The 20,497-nt window shown below is 71.0% G+C and overlaps 1 protein-coding gene across 1 annotated transcript in view; it reads right to left on the reverse strand.

Annotated features, from left to right (window-relative positions):
- Positions 1-1,205: 1,205 nt before the first annotated feature.
- ST3GAL4 (ST3 beta-galactoside alpha-2,3-sialyltransferase 4) overlaps positions 1,206-20,497 on the reverse strand; it is a 52,337-nt gene continuing 33,045 nt past the window's right edge. Inside the window, exons 3-12 of the mRNA XM_054176151.1 lie at positions 10,886-10,964; positions 9,282-9,351; positions 8,151-8,231; positions 6,780-6,877; positions 5,630-5,690; positions 5,399-5,494; positions 3,127-3,316; positions 2,868-3,011; positions 1,604-1,747; positions 1,206-1,313 (exon numbers count right to left, since the gene is read on the reverse strand). Coding sequence (XP_054032126.1) covers positions 1,227-1,313; positions 1,604-1,747; positions 2,868-3,011; positions 3,127-3,316; positions 5,399-5,494; positions 5,630-5,690; positions 6,780-6,877; positions 8,151-8,231; positions 9,282-9,351; positions 10,886-10,901 — 987 coding nt within the window. The 5' untranslated portion in view covers positions 10,902-10,964 and the 3' untranslated portion in view covers positions 1,206-1,226. The remainder of the gene's footprint in view (positions 1,314-1,603; positions 1,748-2,867; positions 3,012-3,126; positions 3,317-5,398; positions 5,495-5,629; positions 5,691-6,779; positions 6,878-8,150; positions 8,232-9,281; positions 9,352-10,885; positions 10,965-20,497) is intronic.

Consider the following 20,497-nt stretch of genomic DNA (forward strand, 5'->3'; position numbering starts at 1 on the left):
TGGGGACAGGGGGCTCGGCAGGAGCTGGGGGCAGGGGAAGTTGGGGACACAGGGTCAGGGGAAGTTGGGGACACAGGGGCAGGGACATCTGGGGACACAGGGGGGCAAGGAGAAGGGGGCAGGGGAAGTTGGGGACACAGGGGCAGGGGAAGTTGGGGACACAGGGCCAGGGACATTTGGGGATGCAGGGGGGCAAGGGGATGGGGGCAGGGGGCTGGGCAGGAGCTGGGGGCAGGGGAAGTTGGGGACACAGGGCCAGGGACATCTGGGGACACAGGGGTGCAAGGAGAAGGGGGCAGGGGAAGTTGGGGACACAGGGCCAGGGACATCTGGGGACACAGGGGTGCAAGGAGAAGGGGGCAGGGCCAGGGGAAGCTGGGGACATGGGGACACAGCCTGGGACACCTGGGGAGCTGGGCCTGAGCAGAGGGGCTGGGCCATTAGGGGACACAGTGGGGACACCATCAGCCCCTCCCCTGGGGGGCTGACCCCCCCCCCAGGCCCCATCCCCACGCAGCCCTCCCCCCTCCCCCCATCCCCCCACGGCACAGGGCAGGCTGGGTGATAAATAATCATTAAATTAATTAAATTAAACTGCTCCCCCCTCCTCAAACTGGAAGGGGGGGAGGGGGGAGGGGGCTGGCAGAGCCCAGGGGTGCCCCCAGCCTGGGGGGGGCCGCCGTGAGGAGCCCCCCTCCCCCCACAACGCCAGCGCTCAGGCAGGGGAGGGGACCCCATAGAAACAACAACAGGAAGTTAGAAAAGGGGGAGGGGGGAATTAAATACCTGGGGGGGGGGGGGGAACACCAGGGCAGGGAGGAGGTGACACAGCCCCCCCCAAAGTCCTGCTCCCTGAGGGGAGGTCCCAGGACCCCCCAAAATCAGCCCCTCCTCGGGGCCGTCGTCTGCATTGAGAGCCCAGGGCCTGAGCTCGAGACACCCCCCCCCCCAAAGCCCCCCCAGGCCTGCTGGGAGGGACCCCCCCCAAGCTCAGAGGTCCTCTGGAGGCCCTGGGTAGCTTCAGTGCGTGGCTGGCAGGAGGTGACAGCCCCCTGGGGCTCCCAAAAGCCACCCCCACAGCCGTGGGGACCCCCAGGCCAGCGTGGGGACCCCCAGGCCAGCGTGGGGACCCCGGCCCCGCCGGCTCCAGGAGCCCCCCCGGGGGACAAGCAGCCCTGTGCTTGGCAGGTGCCCTCCAGCGGGGGGCGCTGCGGGGGGCAGAGGCCTCAGAAGTAGGTGAGGTTCTTCACCAGCCCCAGCTCCAGCATCCTCTTGATGGCCACGGCCTCGTGGGACACGTTGTGCTCCGAGGCCTGCGGGGGACACACAGCGGGACAGGGCCACCCCTGCCGGCCCCCAGCCCCAGCCTGCCCCTGCCCCTGCCGGCAGGAGCCCCTCACGGGGGGGGGGGACACGGCCCAGGCTCAGCCCCCGGGGCCGCAGGGCCGCAGGGAGGCTCCGGCCAAGCACCACCCCGAGGCCGGAGCTCAGCCCCCGGCGGCGCCCCCGAGGGGACCCCGGCAGGGCACTGAGCACAGCAGCGCTGCCCCCCCCCGGGGCTGGCACCACCCCAGGGGGGGCAGAGAGCAGGGGAGCAGCTTACAGCCATGGACTTGAGGGTGATCTGCTCGTAGTAGTGGATGGTTTGCTTCTTGTTGGCGGAGTCAGGGTAGCCGAAGCCTGCGATGTGCACCAGGTCACAGAGGTGCAGGGCCAGGGTGATGGCCAAGAGCCCTGTGGTTGGCTTCTGCAGGGGGGCACAGAGAACACACAGCACAGGCAGCTGGCACAGCCTTGCAGCAGCTCCCCCAGCACCGAAGGCTCAGCGCCAAACCCTGGCCCTCAGCACCACCCCCAGGGAGGGAGACTCCAGCCCTGCCCTGGGCAGCCCCTGCCAAGCTTTGGGAACCCTCCCAGGGCAGAAAGATCTCCTGAGAGCCAGCCTCAGCCTCCCCTGCTGCAGCCTGCAGCCATTGCCTCTGCTCCTGGCCCTTGGCACCAAGGAGCAGAGGCTGCCCCCTCCTCGCTCCAACCTCCCTGCAGGCAGCTGCAGAGAGCAAGGAGGTCTCCCTCAGCCTCCTCTGCTCCAGCCTCAACCCCCCCAGCTCCCTCAGCCCTCCTCCAGCCCAGGGGCTCCAGGCCCTTCTGCAGCCTGGCTGCCCTGCTCTGGGCAGGCTCCAGCCCCTCAGTGGCCTTCCTGCAGGGAGGGCCCAGGGCTGAGCACAGCCCTGCAGCTGTGGCCTCCCCAGTGCTGAGCACAGGGGGATGGTCACCTCCTGGCCCTGCTGCCCACCCTGCTTCTGCCCCAAGCCAGGAGGCCACTGCCCTGCTTGGCACCTGGGCACTGCTGGCTCCTGGGCAGTGACTGCCACCCAACCCCCCCAGGGCCCTCTCCAGGCTGCAGCTTTCCAACCACACCTCCCCAGGTCTGGAGCCAGGGGCAGGCCCTGGCCCTTGGCCTTGCTGAGCTTCACCCAAGGAGGCTTGGCCCAGGGCTCTGACCTGCCCAGAGCTGCAGCTGCACTGAGCTCAGAGGGAGGGGGAGCAGCAGAGGGAGGGGGAGCAGCAGCCCAGCACCTGCCCCAACACTGCCCCCAGCCCCTGCCCCAGCCCCTGCCCCAGCCCCGCCCCCAGCACCACCCCCAGCCCCTGCCCTGTCAGCCCCTGGCACCCTCCTGGCACCCCCCTGCCCCCAGCCCCCAGCCCCTGCCCTGTCAGCCCCTGGCACCCTCCTGGCACCCCCCTGGCCCCAGCCCCCAGCCCCTGCCCTGGCAGCCCCTGGCACCCTCCTGGCACCCCCCTGGCCCCAGCCCCCAGCCCCTGCCGCCCCTGGCACCCTCCTGGCACCCCCTGCCCCCAGCCCTCACCTGCTTGGCCTTGCGTGGCTGCTTCATGGGCAGGTGCAGCAGCTTGGCAGCAGTGACCTCCATGTAGTAGGGGTTGAGGATCCTCACCTGCTGCGGGTTGGCCTCCCAGATCAGGGGGGGCTGCTTCCAGAAGCCCTTCCTCACCTGCAGGAGAGGCCCAGGGCTGTGCCAGGCAGAGCAGCAGGGCCCAGCCGGGGGGGTGGGGGGAGGTGGGGGTCGGGCACCAGGCCGGGCTGGGAGCAGGCTGCAGGCCTCCTACCCTCTTCTTGTCGTTGAGGATGGCCTCCATCCACTGGAAGTCCATGGGCTTGAAGGGCACCAGCACCAGCAGGGTGTCAGGGTTGTTCTCGGCCCGGGGGTCGAAGTGGGCAGACTCAGGGTAGAAGAGGCGCAGGGTGGTCTTGGAGCCCACGTCCTGCTCGTAGCCATGCACAGGAGCATTGTTCAGCCTGCCCCGGGGGGGGACACAGGGATGTCACAGGGGCAGCCCCACGGGAGGGGGCAGCGGGGGGCAGGGGGAGGCAGTGCAGAGCAGGGGGAGAGGGAGGAGCTGGGGGAGGAGCAGGGGGGAAGAGGGGAGTGGCAGGGGGGAGAGGAGAGAAGGGGACAGTGGGGGGCAGTGCAGAGCAGGGGGAGAGGGAGGAGCAGGGGGGAGTGTGGGGATGGGGGGACACAGGGGACAGTGGGGGGCAGGGCAGGGGGAGAGGAGGAGGCAGGGGGCACAGTGCAAAGTAGGGGGGGAGCGGGGAGCAGAGGGCAGCAGGGGGCAGTGGAAGGCAGGGGAGCAGCAGGGTGGGACAGGGGTGAGCAGGGGGTGGGTGGCACAGAGAGGAGCAGGGGGAGCAGGGGGAAGCAGGAGGGGGCGAGGTGGGCAGGAGGACCATCAGGAGGAGGCAGGAGGGGGCAGGGAGGGCGGGGGGGCAGTAGGGTGGGACAGGAGGGAGTAGGGGGTGGGGAACAGCAGGAGAGGGCAGAAGAGAGCAGGGAGGGCAGGGGGGGCAGCAGGAGGGGATGAGGAGGGCAGGGGGCAGCAGCAGGGGTCAGGGCAGGCAGAGGGCAGCAGCAGGGGTCGGGGCGGGCAGGGGGCAGCAGCAGGGGTCGGGGCGGGCGGGGGGGGCAGGGGGCAGCAGCAGGGGTCGGGGCGGGCAGGGGGCAGCAGCAGGGGTCGGGGCAGGCAGGGGGGGCAGGGGGGCAGCAGCAGGGGTCGGGGCGGGCAGAGGGGGCAGGGGGCAGCAGCAGGGGTCGGGGCGGGCAGAGGGAGCAGGGGGGCAGCAGCAGGGGTCGGGGCGGGCGGGGGGCAGCAGCAGGGGTCGGGGCGGGCAGGGGGGGCAGCAGCAGGGGTCGGGGCGGGCGGGGGGGGGCGGGGGGCAGCAGCAGGGGTCGGGGCGGGCAGAGGGGGCAGGGGTCAGCAGCAGGGGTCGGGGCGGGCAGGGGGGCAGCAGCAGGGGTCGGGGCGGGCAGGGGGGGCAGGGGGGGCAGCAGCAGGGGTCGGGGCGGGCGGGGGGGGCGGGGGGCAGCAGCAGGGGTCGGGGCGGGCAGGGGGGGCAGGGGGGCAGCAGCAGGGGTCGGGGCGGGCAGGGGGCAGCAGCAGGGGTCAGGGCGGGCGGGGGGTCAGCAGCAGGGGTCGGGGCGGGCAGGGGGAGCAGGGGGGCAGCAGCAGGGGTCGGGGTGGGCGGGGGGCAGCAGCAGGGGTCGGGGCGGGCAGGGGGGCAGCAGCAGGGGTCGGGGCGGGCAGGGGGAGCAGGGGGGCAGCAGCAGGGGTCGGGGCGGGCAGGGGGGGCAGCAGCAGTGGTTGGGGTGGGCGGGGGGGCAGGGGGGCAGCAGCAAGGGTCAGGGCAGGCAGGGGGCAGCAGCAAGGGTCAGGGCAGGCAGGGGGCAGCAGCAGGGGTCGGGGCGGGCGGGGGGCAGCAGCAGGGGTCGGGGCGGGCAGGGGGCAGCAGCAGGGGTCGGGGCGGGCAGGGGGGCAGCAGCAGGGGTCGGGGCAGGCAGGGGGGGCGGGGGGCAGCAGCAGGGGGCGGGGCGGGCGGGGGGCAGCAGCAGGGGTCGGGGGGGGCAGGGGGGCAGCAGCAGGGGTCGGGGCGGGCAGAGGGGGCAGCAGCAGGGGTCGGGGCGGGCGGGGGCCAGCAGCAGGGGTCAGGGCGGGCGGGGGGTCAGCAGCAGGGGTCAGGGCGGGCGGGGGGGCAGCAGCAGGGGTCGGGGCGGGCGGGGGGTCAGCAGCAGGGGTCAGGGCGGGCAGGGGGGCAGCAGCAGGGGTCGGGGCGGGCGGGGGGTCAGCAGCAGGGGTCGGGGCGGGCGGGGGGTCAGCAGCAGGGGTCGGGGCGGGCAGGGGGCAGCAGCAGGGGTCGGGGCGGGCGGGGGGCAGCAGCAGGGGTCGGGGCGGGCGGGGGGTCAGCAGCAGGGGTCGGGGCGGGCGGGGGGCAGCAGCAGGGGTCGGGGCCGGCGGGGGGCAGCAGCAGGGGTCGGGGCCGGCGGGGGGCAGCAGCAGGGGTCGGGGCCGGCGGGGGGCAGCAGGGGGCGCTCCGGGCCCGCACCTGATGACGACGTCGTAGCCGTCGATGGTGTCGCCCATGGAGCTGTTGCGCAGCCGGTGGCCGTTGCCCACCACCGCACACCGCCGGCACTTGAGGCTGCAGGGACAGGCTGCGGCTGCCGACAGCTTCCCCCCGGCCCCGGCCAGGCCTGCCCGGAGCCCCCTGCTCGCCGCAGGTCCCTCCCTCCCAGCCCGCAGCGAGGGGAAGGGTCCCGGCCGGCCCCAGCCCTACCTCTGGATGCTGTCGGGCAGGGAGTGGTGAGTGATGGAGAGCAGGCGCAGCAGCACGTCCTCTGCAAGGCCAGGGGGGAGAAGCTCAGCTCCTGCCTGCTGCAGGCTGCTGGGAGCTCAGCCCAGACCCCTCCAGACCTGCACACAGCCTCGGGGAGGGATCATTAAAGCCTCCCACAGAGGGCTGGGAAGGGACCCCCGGAGCTCATCCAACCCAGCACCCCCAGCAGCTTGCCCAGGGGCACAGTGCCCAGGGGGGGTTGGAAGCTCTCCACACCAGGACACTCCACAACCTCTCTGGGCAGCCTGCTCCAGGCCTCCAGCACCCTCCCAACAAACAACTTTCTCCTCCTCTTCCCCTCCAACCTCCTGGGCTCCACTCTCTGCCCACTGCCCCTTGGCCTGGCCCTGGGCACCACTCAGCAGAGGCTGGCCCCAGCCTCTTGCCCCCCAGGGGCCCTTCAGCTCTTGCTGAGCATTGCTGAGCATTGCTCTGGGGCTGCTCTGCTGCAGGCTCTCAGCCCCAGGGCTCTCAGCCTTGGCTCCTGCCAGAGCTGCTCCAGGCCCCTCAGCAGCTTCCCAGCCTCCCCTGCCCTCTCTCCAGCACTTCTCTGGCCCTCTGCCCCTGGGCAGCACACAACTGCCCCCAGGGCTCCAGAGGTGGCCTCAGCAGGGCAGGGCAGAGGGGCAGCACAACCTCCCTTGCCCTGCTGCTGCCCACACTCTTCTCCATGCCCCCAGCACAGCCTTGGCCTTCTTGGCCCCCAGGCCACCTTGCTGCTGCTGGCCAACTCCTTGGCCCCCAGCACTGCCAGCTGCTTCTGCTTGCAGCTGCTTGCCAGCAGCTTCCCCCTGCCCTGTGCTGCTGCAGGAGGTTGTTCCTGCCCAGGGCCAGGACCCTGCCCTTGCCCTGCTGCCCCTTCAGGAGGTTGCTCTCCCCCAGCTCTCAGCCTGGCCAGGTCCAAACCCAGACCCAGAGCAGGGAGAGGCACAACACAAGGTTCAACACTGCAGGCAGGGAGGACATGAAATGAAAGCAGCCCCCCCCAGAGAAATCCTGCTGGAGGTGGTGTTAGGAAGGGCTGAGGGGAGGCCCTGAGGCGCAGGGGGAGGATGGGGAGAGGGCAGGCAGCGCCCCGGGGAGCTCTCACCGCTTCCCTTGGTGCCGTAGGGCAGCTCGTAGGGCGAGGCAGGCTTCACCCAGAAGTAGTCTCTCAGCTGCAGGAACAGAGGCTGGGCCCTGGAGTAGCTGCCAAGGAGCAGAGGGGTGAGGGCAGGCTGGGGGCTCAGGGGGGGGATGGAGGGGGCTCAGGCTGGGGGCTCAGGCTGGGGGCTCAGGCTGGGGGCTCAGGCTGGGGGCTCAGGCTGGGGCTCGGGGGGTATGGAGGGAGCTCGGGGGGGGATGGAGGGGGCTCAGGCTGGGGGCTCAGGCTGGGGGCTCAGGGGGCATGGAGGGGGCTCAGGCTGGGGGCTCAGGGGGGGATGGAGGGGGCTCAGGCTGGGGGCTCAGGGGGGATGGAGGGGGCTCAGGCTGGGGGCACATGCTGGGGCTCAGGCTGGGGCTCGGGGGGTATGGAGGGAGCTCAGGGGGGGATGGAGGGGGCTCAGGCTGGGGTCTCAGGCTGGGGATCAAGGGGGCACAGGCTGGGAGCTCAGGGGGGGGATGGAGGGGGCTCAGGCTGGGGGATGGAGGGGGCTCAGGCTGGGGCTCAGGCTGGGGGATGGAGGGGGCTCAGGCTGGGGGATGGAGGGGGCTCAGGCTGGGGGCTCAGGCTGGGGCTCGGGGGGTATGGAGGGAGCTCAGGGGGGGGATGGAGGGGGCTCAGGCTGGGGGCTCAGGCTGGGGATCAAGGGGGCACAGGCTGGGAGCTCAGGGGGGGGATGGAGGGGGCTCAGGCTGGGGGCACAGGCTGGGGCTCAGGCTGGGGGATGGAGGGGGCTCAGGCTGGGGCTCAGGCTGGGGGATGGAGGGGGCTCAGGCTGGGGGATGGAGGGGGCTCAGGCTGGGGCTCAGGCTGGGGGATGGAGGGGGCTCAGGCTGGGGGATGGAGGGGGCTCAGGCTGGGGGATGGAGGGGGCTCAGGCTGGGGGCTCAGGCTGGGGCTCGGGGGGTATGGAGGGAGCTCAGGGGGGGGATGGAGGGGGCTCAGGCTGGGGGCTCAGGCTGGGGGCTCAGGGGGGGATGGAGGGGGCTCAGGCTGGGGGCACAGGCTGGGGGCTCAGGCTGGGGGCTCAGGGGGGGATGGAGGGGGCTCAGGCTGGGGGCTCAGGCTGAGAGCTGGGGGCTCAGGCTGGGGGCTCAGGCTGGGGATCAAGGGGGCACAGGCTGGGAGCTCGGGGGGGGATGGAGGGGGCTCAGGCTGGGGGCACAGGCTGGGGGCTCAGGCTGGGGGCTCAGGGGGAGATGGAGGGGGCTCAGGCTGGGGGCACAGGCTGGGGGCTGGGGGCTCAGGCTGGGGCTCAGGCTGGGGGCTGGGGGCTCAGGCTGGGGCTCAGGCTGGGGGCTGGGGGCTCAGACTCACTTCCCGATCAGCTGCGCAGCCTTCCTCTGCACCTCGCCCCGGGGACAGGAGGTTCTGTTGTCTGCCACTGGGAAGTAGAAGCTGGCAGGGAGGAGCAGGCACAGGCACAGGGTCAGAGGGGCTGTGGCTGGGGAAGCCCTCAGGGGTCACCCAGCCCAGCCCAGCCCTTCTCTCACCCTGCCAAACCTCCCTCCCCTGGGGCTCAGCCATGGCCCTCAGCACCCTCAGCACCACAGATCTGTGGCTCAGGAACCCCCCCAGGGCTGCAGCCTCCTCCCTGGGCAGCCTGAGCCAGGCCTTGAGAACCCTTCCAGTCAAGAAGTTTCTTCTCCTGGCCAACCTGAACCTCCCCTGGGGCAGCCTGAGGCCATTGCCTCTCCTTGTCCTGTCCCTGGCACTAGGGAGAAGAGCCCAACCCCCACCTGGCTCCAGCCTCCTCCAGCTTCTCCTCATCCTCACTGAACCTCCTGGGCTCCACTCTCTGCCCACTGCCCCTTGGCCTGGCCCTGGGCACCACTCAGCAGAGGCTGGCCCCAGCCTCTTGCCCCCCAGGGGCCCTTCAGCTCTTGCTGAGCATTGCTGAGCATTGCTCTGGGGCTGCTCTGCTGCAGGCTCTCAGCCCCAGGGCTCTCAGCCTTGGCTCCTGCCAGAGCTGCTCCAGGCCCCTCAGCAGCTTCCCAGCCTCCCCTGCCCTCTCTCCAGCACTTCTCTGGCCCTCTGCCCCTGGGCAGCACACAACTGCCCCCAGGGCTCCAGAGGTGGCCTCAGCAGGGCAGAGCTCTGAGCATCAGGGGTTCAGGGGGGGTCTCCCGGGGGGGGTCTCCCCGGGGGCAGCTCTGCTCAGTGCCTTGCTCCCAGCTCATTCACCTGAGCCTGCAGCCCTGTGTCAGGAGGGGGCAGCTCCTCTCCTCCTCACGAAGCTCTCCCTCTCCTCCCCCGGCCCTGGGAGCAGAGTGGGGTCCTCCCAAGCCCCCAACCCCCCCAGTGCAGGCCACCCCCTGCCCAGCACACACCTCACACCGTGTGCCCCTGCCCTGGGGCAGCCACCAGGGCTGCTGCCACCTCCCAGGGGCCCCCAGCAGGAGGGCAGGAGGGCCACAAGGACAGCCCCCCCCCCCCCCAGGGCCCTACCTGTCCTCCCTGTAGATGGAGTACCAAACCATCACCAGGAACAGTGCCAGCACCCCCAGCAGCTTCCCTCCTGCGGGCCAGAGACAGGGGGGGAGGGGGGAGAGACACCATCAGGGCAGCTGGGATGTGGGTGCTGAGGACCTGCAGCCCCCCCAGGGTGTCCTGGCAGCTCACTGGGGACCTGCAGCCCCCCCAGGGTGCCCTGGCAGCTCACTGGGCACCTGCAGCCCCCCCAGGGTGCCCTGGCAGCTCGCTGGGGACCTGCAGCCCCCCCAGGGTGCCCTGGCAGCTCAGTGGGCACCTGCAGCCCCCCCAGGGTGCCCTGGCAGCTCAGTGGGGGCCTGCAGCCCCCCCAGGGTGCCCTGGCAGCTCAGTGGGCACCTGCAGCCCCCCCAGGGTGCCCTGGCAGCTCAGTGGGGACCTGCAGCCCCCCCAGGGTGCCCTGGCAGCTCAGTGGGCACCTGCAGCCCCCCCAGGGTGCCCTGGCAGCTCAGTGGGGACCTGCAGCCCCCCCCCAGGGTGCCCTGGCAGCTCAGTGGGGACCTGCAGCCCCCCCCAGGGTGCCCTGGCAGCTCACTGGGGCCTGCAGCCCCCCCAGGGTGCCCTGGCAGCTCAGTGGGGACCTGCAGCCCCCCCCAGGGTGCCCTGGCAGCTCACTGGGGACCTGCAGCCCCCCCAGGGTGCCCTGGCAGCTCGCTGGGCACCTGCAGCCCCCCCAGGGTGCCCTGGCAGCTCAGTGGGGACCTGCAGCCCCCCCAGGGTGCCCTGGCAGCTCAGTGGGGGCCTGCAGCCCCCCCAGGGTGCCCTGGCAGCTCACTGGGCACCTGCAGCCCCCCCAGGGTGCCCTGGCAGCTCACTGGGGACCTGCAGCCCCCCCCCCCAGGGTGCCCTGGCAGCTCACTGGGGACCTGCAGCCCCCCCCCCCCAGGGTGCCCTGGCAGCTCACTGGGCACCTGCAGCCCCCCCAGGGTGCCCTGGCAGCTCAGTGGGCACCTGCAGCCCCCCCAGGGTGCCCTGGCAGCTCACTGGGGGCCTGCAGCCCCCCCCCCAGGGTGCCCTGGCAGCTCACTGGGGACCTGCAGCCCCCCCCCAGGGTGCCCTGGCAGCTCAGTGGGGACCTGCAGCCCCCCCCCAGGGTGCCCTGGCAGCTCACTGGGCACCTGCAGCCCCCCCAGGGTGCCCTGGCAGCTCACTGGGCACCTGCAGCCCCCCCAGGGTGCCCTGGCAGCTCAGTGGGGGCCTGCAGCCCCCCCAGGGTGCCCTGGCAGCTCAGTGGGGACCTGCAGCCCCCCCAGGGTGCCCTGGCAGCTCAGTGGGGACCTGCAGCCCCCCCAGGGTGCCCTGGCAGCTCAGTGGGGACCTGCAGCCCCCCCAGGGTGCCCTGGCAGAGCTGTGGAGCTGTCCCCCCAAAGCCTCTGCAGGCAGCAGCAGGATGCTGTGCAGCTCCAAGCTGGGGCAGGAACCCCAAAGCCTCCTCCCCCCCTCCCCCCCAGCTGTGCCCTGGCCAGGGCCCAGCAGCATCCTGCCCCCAGCAGCCGGCTGCGCCCCCCCCCGGCCCCCCCGAGCCGCAGGGGAAGGGGCGCTGGGGGTCCCCCCGCACTCACGGCACTTGTTGATCATCTTCCTCAGCAGCAGAGGCTTCAGGCCAGGGCCGGAGCGCTCATCGCGGCTGCCGCGGCGCCCCTGCCGGCAGGGGGCAGCACTGCGGGCAGCCGGCACGGACCCTGCCCCCAGGGCAGCTCCCCCAGCACCCCCCCCCGGACAGCAGGGTCACCCCCAAACAGCAGGGACCCCCCCAGACAGCAGGGACACCCCCAGACAGCAGGGACCCCCCCAGCCAGCAGGGACCCCCCCGGACAGCAGGGACCCCCCCGGACAGCAGGGACCCCTCCGACCAGCAGGGACACCCCCAGACAGCAGGGACCCCCCCCGGCCAGCAGGGACCCCCCCAGACAGCAGGGACCCCCCCAGACAGCAGGGACCCCCCCGGACAGCAGGGACACCCCCCCAGACAGCAGGGACACCCCCCCAGACAGCAGGGACCCCTCCGACCAGCAGGGACACCCCCGGCCAGCAGGGACCCCCCCCGGACAGCAGGGACCCCCCCGGACAGCAGGGACCCCCCCAGACAGCAGGGACCCCTCCCCGGCCAGCAGGGACAACCTCCCCCCCGGCCAGAGCAGGACCCCAGCAGCCAGCAGGGACCCCCCAGCCAGCAGCGACCCCCCCCGGCCAGCAGGGACCCCCCCCCGGCCAGCAGGGACACCCCCAGACAGCAGGGACCCCCCCCCGGCCAGCAGGGACCCCCCCCGGCCAGCAGGGACCCCCCCCCGGCCAGCAGGGACAACCCCCCCCCGGCCAGAGCAGGGACCCCCCCTGGCCAGAGCAGGGACCCCAGCAGCCAGCAGGGACCCCCCCCGGCCAGCAGGGACCCCAGCAGCCAGCAGGGACCCCCCCCGGCCAGCAGGGACCCCCCCCGGCCAGAGCAGGGACCCCCCCTGGCCAGAGCAGGACCCCAGCAGCCAGCAGGGACCCCCCCGGCCAGCAGGGACCCCCCCCGGCCAGCAGGGACCCCCCCTGGCCAGAGCAGGACACCCCCAGCCGGGACACCCCCAGCCAGAGCAGGACACCCCCTGTCCAGCAGGGACACCCCCCCCAGCCAGCAGGGACCCCAGCAGGGACCCCCCCAGCCAGAGCAGGACCCCTCCAGCCATCAGGGACCCCCCCAGCCATCAGGGCCCCCCCTCAGCCAGAGCAGAGCCCCAGCAGGCCCCCTGCAGGCAGAGCAGGACCCCCGCAGGCCCCCTGCAGGCAGAGCAGGACCCCTGCAGGCCCCCTGCAGGCAGAGCAGGACCCCCGCAGGCCCCCTGCAGGCAGAGCAGGACCCCTGCAGGCCCCCTGCAGGCAGAGCAGGACCCCCGCAGGCCCCCTGCATGCAGAGCAGGACCCCTGCAGGCCCCCTGCAGGCAGAGCAGGACCCCTGCAGGCCCCCTGCAGGCAGAGCAGGACCCCCGCAGGCCCCCTGCATGCAGAGCAGGACCCCTGCAGGCCCCCTGCAGGCAGAGCAGGACCCCTGCAGGACCCCAGCAGGCAGCAGGACCCCTGCAGGCCCCCTGCATGCAGAGCAGGACCCCTGCAGGACCCCTGCATGCAGAGCAGGACCCCTGCAGGCCCCCTGCATGCAGAGCAGGACCCCTGCAGGACCCCTGCAGGCAGAGCAGGACCCCTGCAGGCCCCCTGCATGCAGAGCAGGCTGCTGAGGGCCGCAGGGGTCTGCCCTGCGGTGCCGCCGGGGATGCAGCCCCCAGCCCCTCTCTGCTCCCTCACCCCGGAGCTCCCTGCCGAGGCCCAGCCCTGACCACCCCGGCAGGGAGGCCTCCCCCTGCCCTGCCCCTTCCAGCTGGTTCTGGAGCCAGGTCATAGCCTCCCAGCATCACTCAGGGCTGGAAGGGACCCCAAGGCTCAGCCAGTCCCAAGCCCCCTGCCATGGGCAGGGACACCCCACACCAGATCAGCCTGGCCAGAGCCTCATCCAGCCTGGCCTTAAACACCTCCAGGGCTGGGGCCCCAACCCCCTCCCTGCACAACCCATCCCAGGGCTTCACCACTCTCATGGGGAAGAACTTCCTCCTCCCCTCCAGCCTGACTCTCCCCACCTCCAGCTTCCTTCCATTCCCCCCAGTCCTATCCCTGCCTGAGATCCTGAGCAGTCCCTCCCCAGCCTGCTTGGAGCCCCCTGCAGATCCTGGGAGGCCACAATGAGGTCACCTGGGAGCCTTCTCTTCTGCAGACTGAACAGCCCCAACTCCTTCAGTCTGTGCTCACAGGAGAGGTGCTGCAGCCCTCTGCTCATCCTCCTGGCCCTGCTCTGGACACCTTCCAGCCCCTCCAGAGCCTTCCTGGCACAGAGGCTCCAGAGCTGGCCCCAGAGCTGCAGCTGTGGTCTCAGCAGAGTGGAGCAGAGGGGCAGAATCCCCTCCCTGGCCCTGCTGGCCACACTTCTCTTGCTGCAGCCCAGGCTCTGCTTGGCTCTCTGGGCTGCAAGTGCTCCCTGCTGGCTCCTGCTGAGCTTCTCCTCCCCCAGCACCCCCAAGGCTCTCTCCTCAGGGCTGCTTTCCAGCCAGTCCCTGCCCAGCCTGGATTTGTGCCTGGGATTGCCCTGCCCCAGCTGCAGGACCCTGCCCTTGGGGGGTTGGATGGTGCCCAGCTCTGCAGCCTGCCCAGCTCCCTCTGCATGGATCCCTTCCCCCCAGCCTGCCCAGCTCCCTCTGGATGGATCCCTTCCCTCCAGCCTGCCCAGCTCCCTCTGGATGGATCCCTTCCCTCCAGCCTGCCCAGCTCCCTCTGCATGGATCCCTTCCCTCCAGCTCCCCCTGGATGGATCCCTTCCCTCCAGCCTGCCCAGCTCCCTCTGGATGGATCCCTTCCCTCCAGCCTGCCCAGCTCCCTCTAGATGGATCCCTTCCCCCCAGCCTGCCCAGCTCCCTCTGGATGGATCCCTTCCCTCCAGCCTGCCCAGCTCCCTCTGGATGGATCCCTTCCCCCCAGCCTGCCCAGCTCCCTCTGCATGGATCCCTTCCCTCCAGCCTGCCCAGCTCCCTCTGGATGGATCCCTTCCCCCCAGCCTGCCCAGCTCCCCCTGGCTGGATCCCTTCCCCCCAGTTGCCTGCTGCCCCACACAGCTTGGTGCCATCAGCAGCCCTGCTGAGGCTGCACTCAGTGCCACTGTCCCTGGCCCCCCCAGAGATGCTGAACAGGACTGGTGCCAAGGGCACACTGCTCTGCCCCACAGCCAGCAGCAGCTTGGGCTGCAGAGCTCCTGGGAGGCAGGGCAGAGCCTCCCCAGGAGCCACCTGAGCTGAATCCATTCCAGGAGGAAACAAAACTGAGTTTAAAAGGAAACCCAAAGAGGCAAAGAAAGCCCCTGGGGGGTGGGGGGTTTCCAACCCCAAACCCCCAAAGCAGCTCCCAGAGGGTGTTTGAACCCCAGCCCTGGCTCCAGCAGCCAAGCAGCACCACCCACTGCAGGCAGGGACCCAGCCCCAGGGCAGGCAGAGAGGGACAGGAGCAGCCCAGGGGCTCAGAGCATCACCTCCTGAGGCACCTCCAGCACTTCCCTGTCCCCCACCCCAGGAGGGAAGGGGCAGCCCAAGGCCAGCCAGGGGGGCAGGGGGGCTGTGTCCCCCCTCCAAACCCTCTCCCTCCTGGGCTAAGAACCAGGAGCTGTGGTGGAGCCTCCCCGGGGCCACCCCAGCCCCATCCCAACAACAAGGTGGGGAGGGGGCAATGAACTTACCAGGTGGGAGAGGTTTGGGGTCCCTGCTCCCCCCAGGATGAGCCTCACCCTAAGGCCAGCTCAGAGCTGAGCCCTGAGCTGCTGCTCGCTGGGGCTGGGCAGAGGCTGAGGAGGAGCCCAGTGCCCAGGCAGGGGGAAGGAGCACACCCAGCCTGGGGAGGGCATTCCTGGGCACCCCACCCTGCCCAGCCAAGCACCCCAGCGAGCCTGGCACCTGCTGGCCTCCCCCAGCACAGGAGGAGCCAGGAGCAGAGAGAGAGGGAGGAGGAGAAATGGCAGCCAGGATGGTCCTGCAGGGCAGGCTCTGCCCCCCTGGGCAGGGAGGGCAGCTGGGGGGGAGAGGGGCAGCCACAGCAGGAGGAGAGCAAGGGGGAGGCAGGGGAAGCCTCACAGGGGGCTGGGGACAGGGTGGGGATGGGGATGGGGGCAGGGATGGGGATGAGGGAGGGGACAGGGAAAGGGATAGGGACAGAGATAGGGACAGGGGTGGGAGCAGGGAGAGCAGTGGAGGAAGGGATGGAGGCAGGAATGGGGATGGGGAAAGGGATGGAGACAGGGACAGGGGTGGGGGCAGGGATGGAGAAGGAATGGGAACAGGAATGGGGATGGAGAGGAGGGTGGGGATGGGGACAGAGATAGGGACAGGGGTGGGAGCAGGGAGAGCAGTGGAGGAAGGGATGGAGGCAGGAATGGGGATGGGGAAAGGGAGAGGGATGGAGGAAAGGATGGGGATGAGGATAGGGAGAGGCATGGGGCTGGAGGTGGGGACAGGGGAGAGGGATGAAGAAGGGGCCAAGGAGAGGGGAGGTGGCCCCCCAGGCATGTGCTGTCTCCCCCTGCACCACTTCCCCTCCTGACACAAGGCCACCAAAGCCTCTCCCAGGGAGCTGCCCAGGCTCAGGGAAGGGATGCAGGACCCTGCCCCCCACCCTGGATTTGCCCCCTGGCTCCTCCTGTGTCCCTGCTCCTTGAGTCCTCCCAGCCTGGGGGGGTGAAAGCCAGGAGCAGACCCTGGTGGGGGGCAAGGAGGGGAAGGCAGGCAGCAGGCTGTGCTGGCTCAGGGGATTTGAGTTCATCTCCAAGCCACCCCAGTGCCTGAGGTGAAATCTGTCCCCTGGGGTGGGGGCTGGGAGCTGAGCAGCTCCTGCTCACCCTGCCTGGGCACTTTCTGGGTGCTGGGAGCCAAACTGAGCAGCAAATTCCCCTCCCAGCTCTGCCCTGGGTGCCACAAGGCCCAGCCCAGGGCAGCTCCTCTCACCCCAGCAGCTTGAAAGGCTGGGGGCAGAGGGGGGGGGGGTGGGGAAGCTGCTGCCCCCCCCCCGGGGGTGGCTTTCAGATGCCAGCTGTGAATCACTTCATTTCCTGCCTGTTAACTGTGCTGGGTGCTGAGCTGGTGCCCAGCCTGGAGGGCACAAGCTGGGCCTGGTGCAAAACTGCAGCTGAGGCAGGCAGGGGGAGGAAGGTTCTGCAGCAAAGCACTCAGGGAATGTTAAGCACAACACAGCACACCCAGGCTGCACCCATCCAGCCCCAGCCCAGCACAGCCTGCACCCATCCAGCCCAGCCCAGCACAGCCTGCACCCATCCAGCCCAGCCCAGCACAGCCTGCACCCATCCAGCCCCAGCCCAGGCTGCACTCCCCCAGCCCCAGCCCAGGCTGCACCCATCCAGCCCAGCACAGCCTGCACCCATCCAGCCCCAGCCCAGGCTGCACCCATCCAGCCCAGCCCAGCACAGCCTGCACCCATCCAGCCCAGCCCAGCACAGCCTGCACCCATCCAGCCCCAGCCCAGGCTGAACCCATCCAGCCCCAGCCCAGCCCAGCCTGCACCCATCCAGCCCCAGCCCAGGCTGAACCCATCCAGCCCCAGCCCAGCACAGCCTGCACCCATCCAGCCCAGCCCAGCACAGCCTGCACCCATCCAGCCCCAGCACAGCACAGCCTGCACCCATCCAGCCCAGCACAGCACAGCCTGCACCCATCCAGCCCAGCCCAGCACAGCCTGCACCCATCCAGCCCCAGCCCAGCACAGCCTGCACCCATCCAGCCCAGCCCAGCACAGCCTGCACCCATCCAGCCCCAGCCCAGCACAGCCTGCACCCATCCAGCCCAGCCCAGCACAGCCTGCACCCATCCAGCCCAGCACAGCCTGCACCCATCCAGCCCAGCCCAGCACAGCCTGCACCCATCCAGCCCAGCCCAGCACAGCCTGCACCCATCCAGCCCAGCCCAGCACAGCCTGCACCCATCCAGCCCAGCCCAGCACAGCCTGCACCCATCCAGCCCAGCCCAGCACAGCCTGCACCCATCCAGCCCCAGCACAGCCTGCACCCATCCAGCCCAGCCCAGCACAGCCTGCACCCATCCAGCCCAGCCCAGCACAGCCTGCATCCATCCAGCCCCAGCCCAGCACAGCCTGCACCCATCCAGCCCCAGCCCAGCACAGCCTGCACCCATCCAGCCCCAGCCCAGCACAGCCTGCACCCATCCAGCCCAGCACAGCACAGCCTGCACCCATCCAGCCCCAGCCCAGCACAGCCTGCACCCATCCAGCCCCAGCACAGCACAGCACAGCCTGCACCCATCCAGCCCAGCCCAGCACAGCCTGCACCCATCCAGCCCCAGCCCAGGCTGAACCCATCCAGCCCCAGCCCAGCACAGCCTGCACCCATCCAGCCCAGCCCAGCACAGCCTGCACCCATCCAGCCCAGCCCAGCACAGCCTGCACCCATCCAGCCCCAGCCCAGCACAGCCTGCACCCATCCAGCCCCAGCCCAGCACAGCCTGCACCCATCCAGCCCAGCCCAGCACAGCCTGCACCCATCCAGCCCCAGCCCAGCACAGCCTGCACCCATCCAGCCCAGCCCAGCACAGCCTGCACCCATCCAGCCCCAGCCCAGCCCAGCCTGCACCCATCCAGCCCAGCCCAGCACAGCACAGCCTGCACCCATCCAGCCCCAGCCCAGCCCAGCACAGCCTGCACCCATCCAGCCCCAGCACAGCCTGCACCCATCCAGCCCCAGCCCAGGCTGAACCCATCCAGCCCAGCACAGCCTGCACCCATCCAGCCCAGCCCAGCACAGCCTGCACCCATCCAGCCCCAGCACAGCCTGCACCCATCCAGCCCAGCCCAGCCCAGCACAGCCTGCACCCATCCAGCCCAGCCCAGCACAGCCTGCACCCATCCAGCCCCAGCACAGCCTGCACCCATCCAGCCCAGCCCAGCCCAGCACAGCCTGCACCCATCCAGCCCAGCCCAGCACAGCCTGCACCCATCCAGCCCCAGCCCAGGCTGAACCCATCCAGCCCCAGCCCAGCACAGCCTGCACCCATCCAGCCCAGCCCAGCACAGCCTGCACCCATCCAGCCCAGCCCAGCACAGCCTGCACCCATCCAGCCCCAGCCCAGGCTGAACCCATCCAGCCCCAGCCCAGCACAGCCTGCACCCATCCAGCCCAGCACAGCCTGCACCCATCCAGCCCCAGCCCAGCACAGCCTGCACCCATCCAGCCCCAGCCCAGCACAGCCTGAACCCATCCAGCCCCAGCCCAGGCTGAACCCATCCAGCCCAGTACAGCACAGCCTGCACCCATCCAGCCCAGCACAGCCTGCACCCATCCAGCCCAGCACAGCCTGCACCCATCCAGCCCAGCACAGCCTGCACCCATCCAGCCCAGCACAGCCTGCACCCATCCAGCCCCAGCACAGCCTGCACCCATCCAGCCCCAGCCCAGGCTGAACCCATCCAGCCCCAGCCCAGCCCAGCCTGCACCCATCCAGCCCAGCCCAGCACAGCCTGCACCCATCCAGCCCAGCCCAGCACAGCCTGCACCCATCCAGCCCAGCCCAGCACAGCCTGCACCCATCCAGCCCAGCCCAGGCTGCACCCATCCAGCCCCAGCCCAGCACAGCCTGCACCCATCCAGCCCCAGCCCAGCACAGCCTGCACCCATCCAGCCCCAGCCCAGCACAGCCTGCACCCATCCAGCCCAGCCCAGCACAGCCTGCACCCATCCAGCCCCAGCCCAGCACAGCCTGCACCCATCCAGCCCCAGCCCAGCACAGCCTGCACCCATCCAGCCCAGCCCAGCACAGCCTGCACCCATCCAGCCCCAGCCCAGCACAGCCTGCACCCATCCAGCCCAGCCCAGCACAGCCTGCACCCATCCAGCCCAGCCCAGCACAGCCTGCACCCATCCAGCCCAGCCCAGCACAGCCTGCACCCATCCAGCCCAGCCCAGCACAGCCTGCACCCATCCAGCCCCAGCCCAGCACAGCCTGCACCCATCCAGCCCCAGCCCAGCACAGCCTGCACCCATCCAGCCCAGCCCAGCACAGCCTGCACCCATCCAGCCCAGCCCAGCACAGCCTGCACCCATCCAGCCCAGCCCAGCACAGCCTGCACCCATCCAGCCCAGCTCAGCACAGCCTGCACCCATCCAGCCCCAGCCCAGCACAGCCTGCACCCATCCAGCCCCAGCCCAGCCTGCATCCATCCAGCCCCAGCCCAGGCTGCACCCATCCAGCCCAGCCCAGCACAGCCTGCACCCATCCAGCCCAGCACAGCCTGCACCCATCCAGCCCAGCACAGCCTGCACCCATCCAGCCCAGCCCAGCACAGCCTGCACCCATCCAGCCCAGCCCAGCACAGCCTGCACCCATCCAGCCCAGCCCAGCACAGCCTGCACCCATCCAGCCCAGCCCAGCACAGCCTGCACCCATCCAGCCCCAGCACAGCCTGCACCCATCCAGCCCAGCCCAGCACAGCCTGCACCCATCCAGCCCAGCACAGCCTGCACCCATCCAGCCCAGCCCAGGCTGCACCCATCCAGCCCAGCACAGCCTGCACCCATCCAGCCCCAGCCCAGCACACCCTGCACCCATCCAGCCCCAGCCCAGCACAGCCTGCACCCATCCAGCCCCAGCCCAGCACAGCCTGCACCCATCCAGCCCAGCCCAGCACAGCCTGCACCCATCCAGCCCAGCACAGCACAGCCTGCACCCATCCAGCCCAGCACAGCACAGCCTGCACCCATCCAGCCCAGCCCAGCACAGCCTGCACCCATCCAGCCCAGCACAGCACAGCCTGCACCCATCCAGCCCCAGCCCAGCACAGCCTGCACCCATCCAGCCCAGCCCAGGCTGCACCCATCCAGCCCAGCCCAGCCCAGGCTGCACCCATCCAGCCCCAGCCCAGCACAGCCTGCACCCATCCAGCCCCAGCCCAGCACAGCCTGCACCCATCCAGCCCAGCCCAGGCTGCACCCATCCAGCCCAGCCCAGCACAGCCTGCACCCATCCAGCCCAGCCCAGCACAGCCTGCACCCATCCAGCCCAGCCCAGCACAGCCTGCACCCATCCAGCCCCAGCACAGCCTGCACCCATCCAGCCCAGCCCAGCCCAGGCTGCACCCATCCAGCCCCAGCCCAGCACAGCCTGCACCCATCCAGCCCAGCCCAGGCTGCACCCATCCAGCCCAGCCCAGCACAGCCTGCACCCATCCAGCCCAGCCCAGGCTGCACCCATCCAGCCCCAGCCCAGCACAGCCTGCACCCATCCAGCCCAGCACAGCCTGCACCCATCCAGCCCAGCCCAGCACAGCCTGCACCCATCCAGCCCCAGCACAGCACAGCCTGCACCCATCCAGCCCCAGCCCAGGCTGAACCCATCCAGCCCCAGCCCAGCACAGCCTGCACCCATCCAGCCCAGCCCAGCACAGCCTGCACCCATCCAGCCCAGCCCAGCACAGCCTGCACCCATCCAGCCCCAGCCCAGCACAGCCTGCACCCATCCAGCCCCAGCCCAGCACAGCCTGCACCCATCCAGCCCCAGCCCAGGCTGCACCCATCCAGCCCCAGCCCAGCCTGCACCCATCCAGCCCCAGCCCAGCACAGCCTGCACCCATCCAGCCCAGCCCAG

This window comes from Dryobates pubescens, chromosome 34, assembly GCF_014839835.1.
Source record: "Dryobates pubescens isolate bDryPub1 chromosome 34, bDryPub1.pri, whole genome shotgun sequence".
Lineage (NCBI taxonomy): Eukaryota > Metazoa > Chordata > Aves > Piciformes > Picidae > Dryobates > Dryobates pubescens.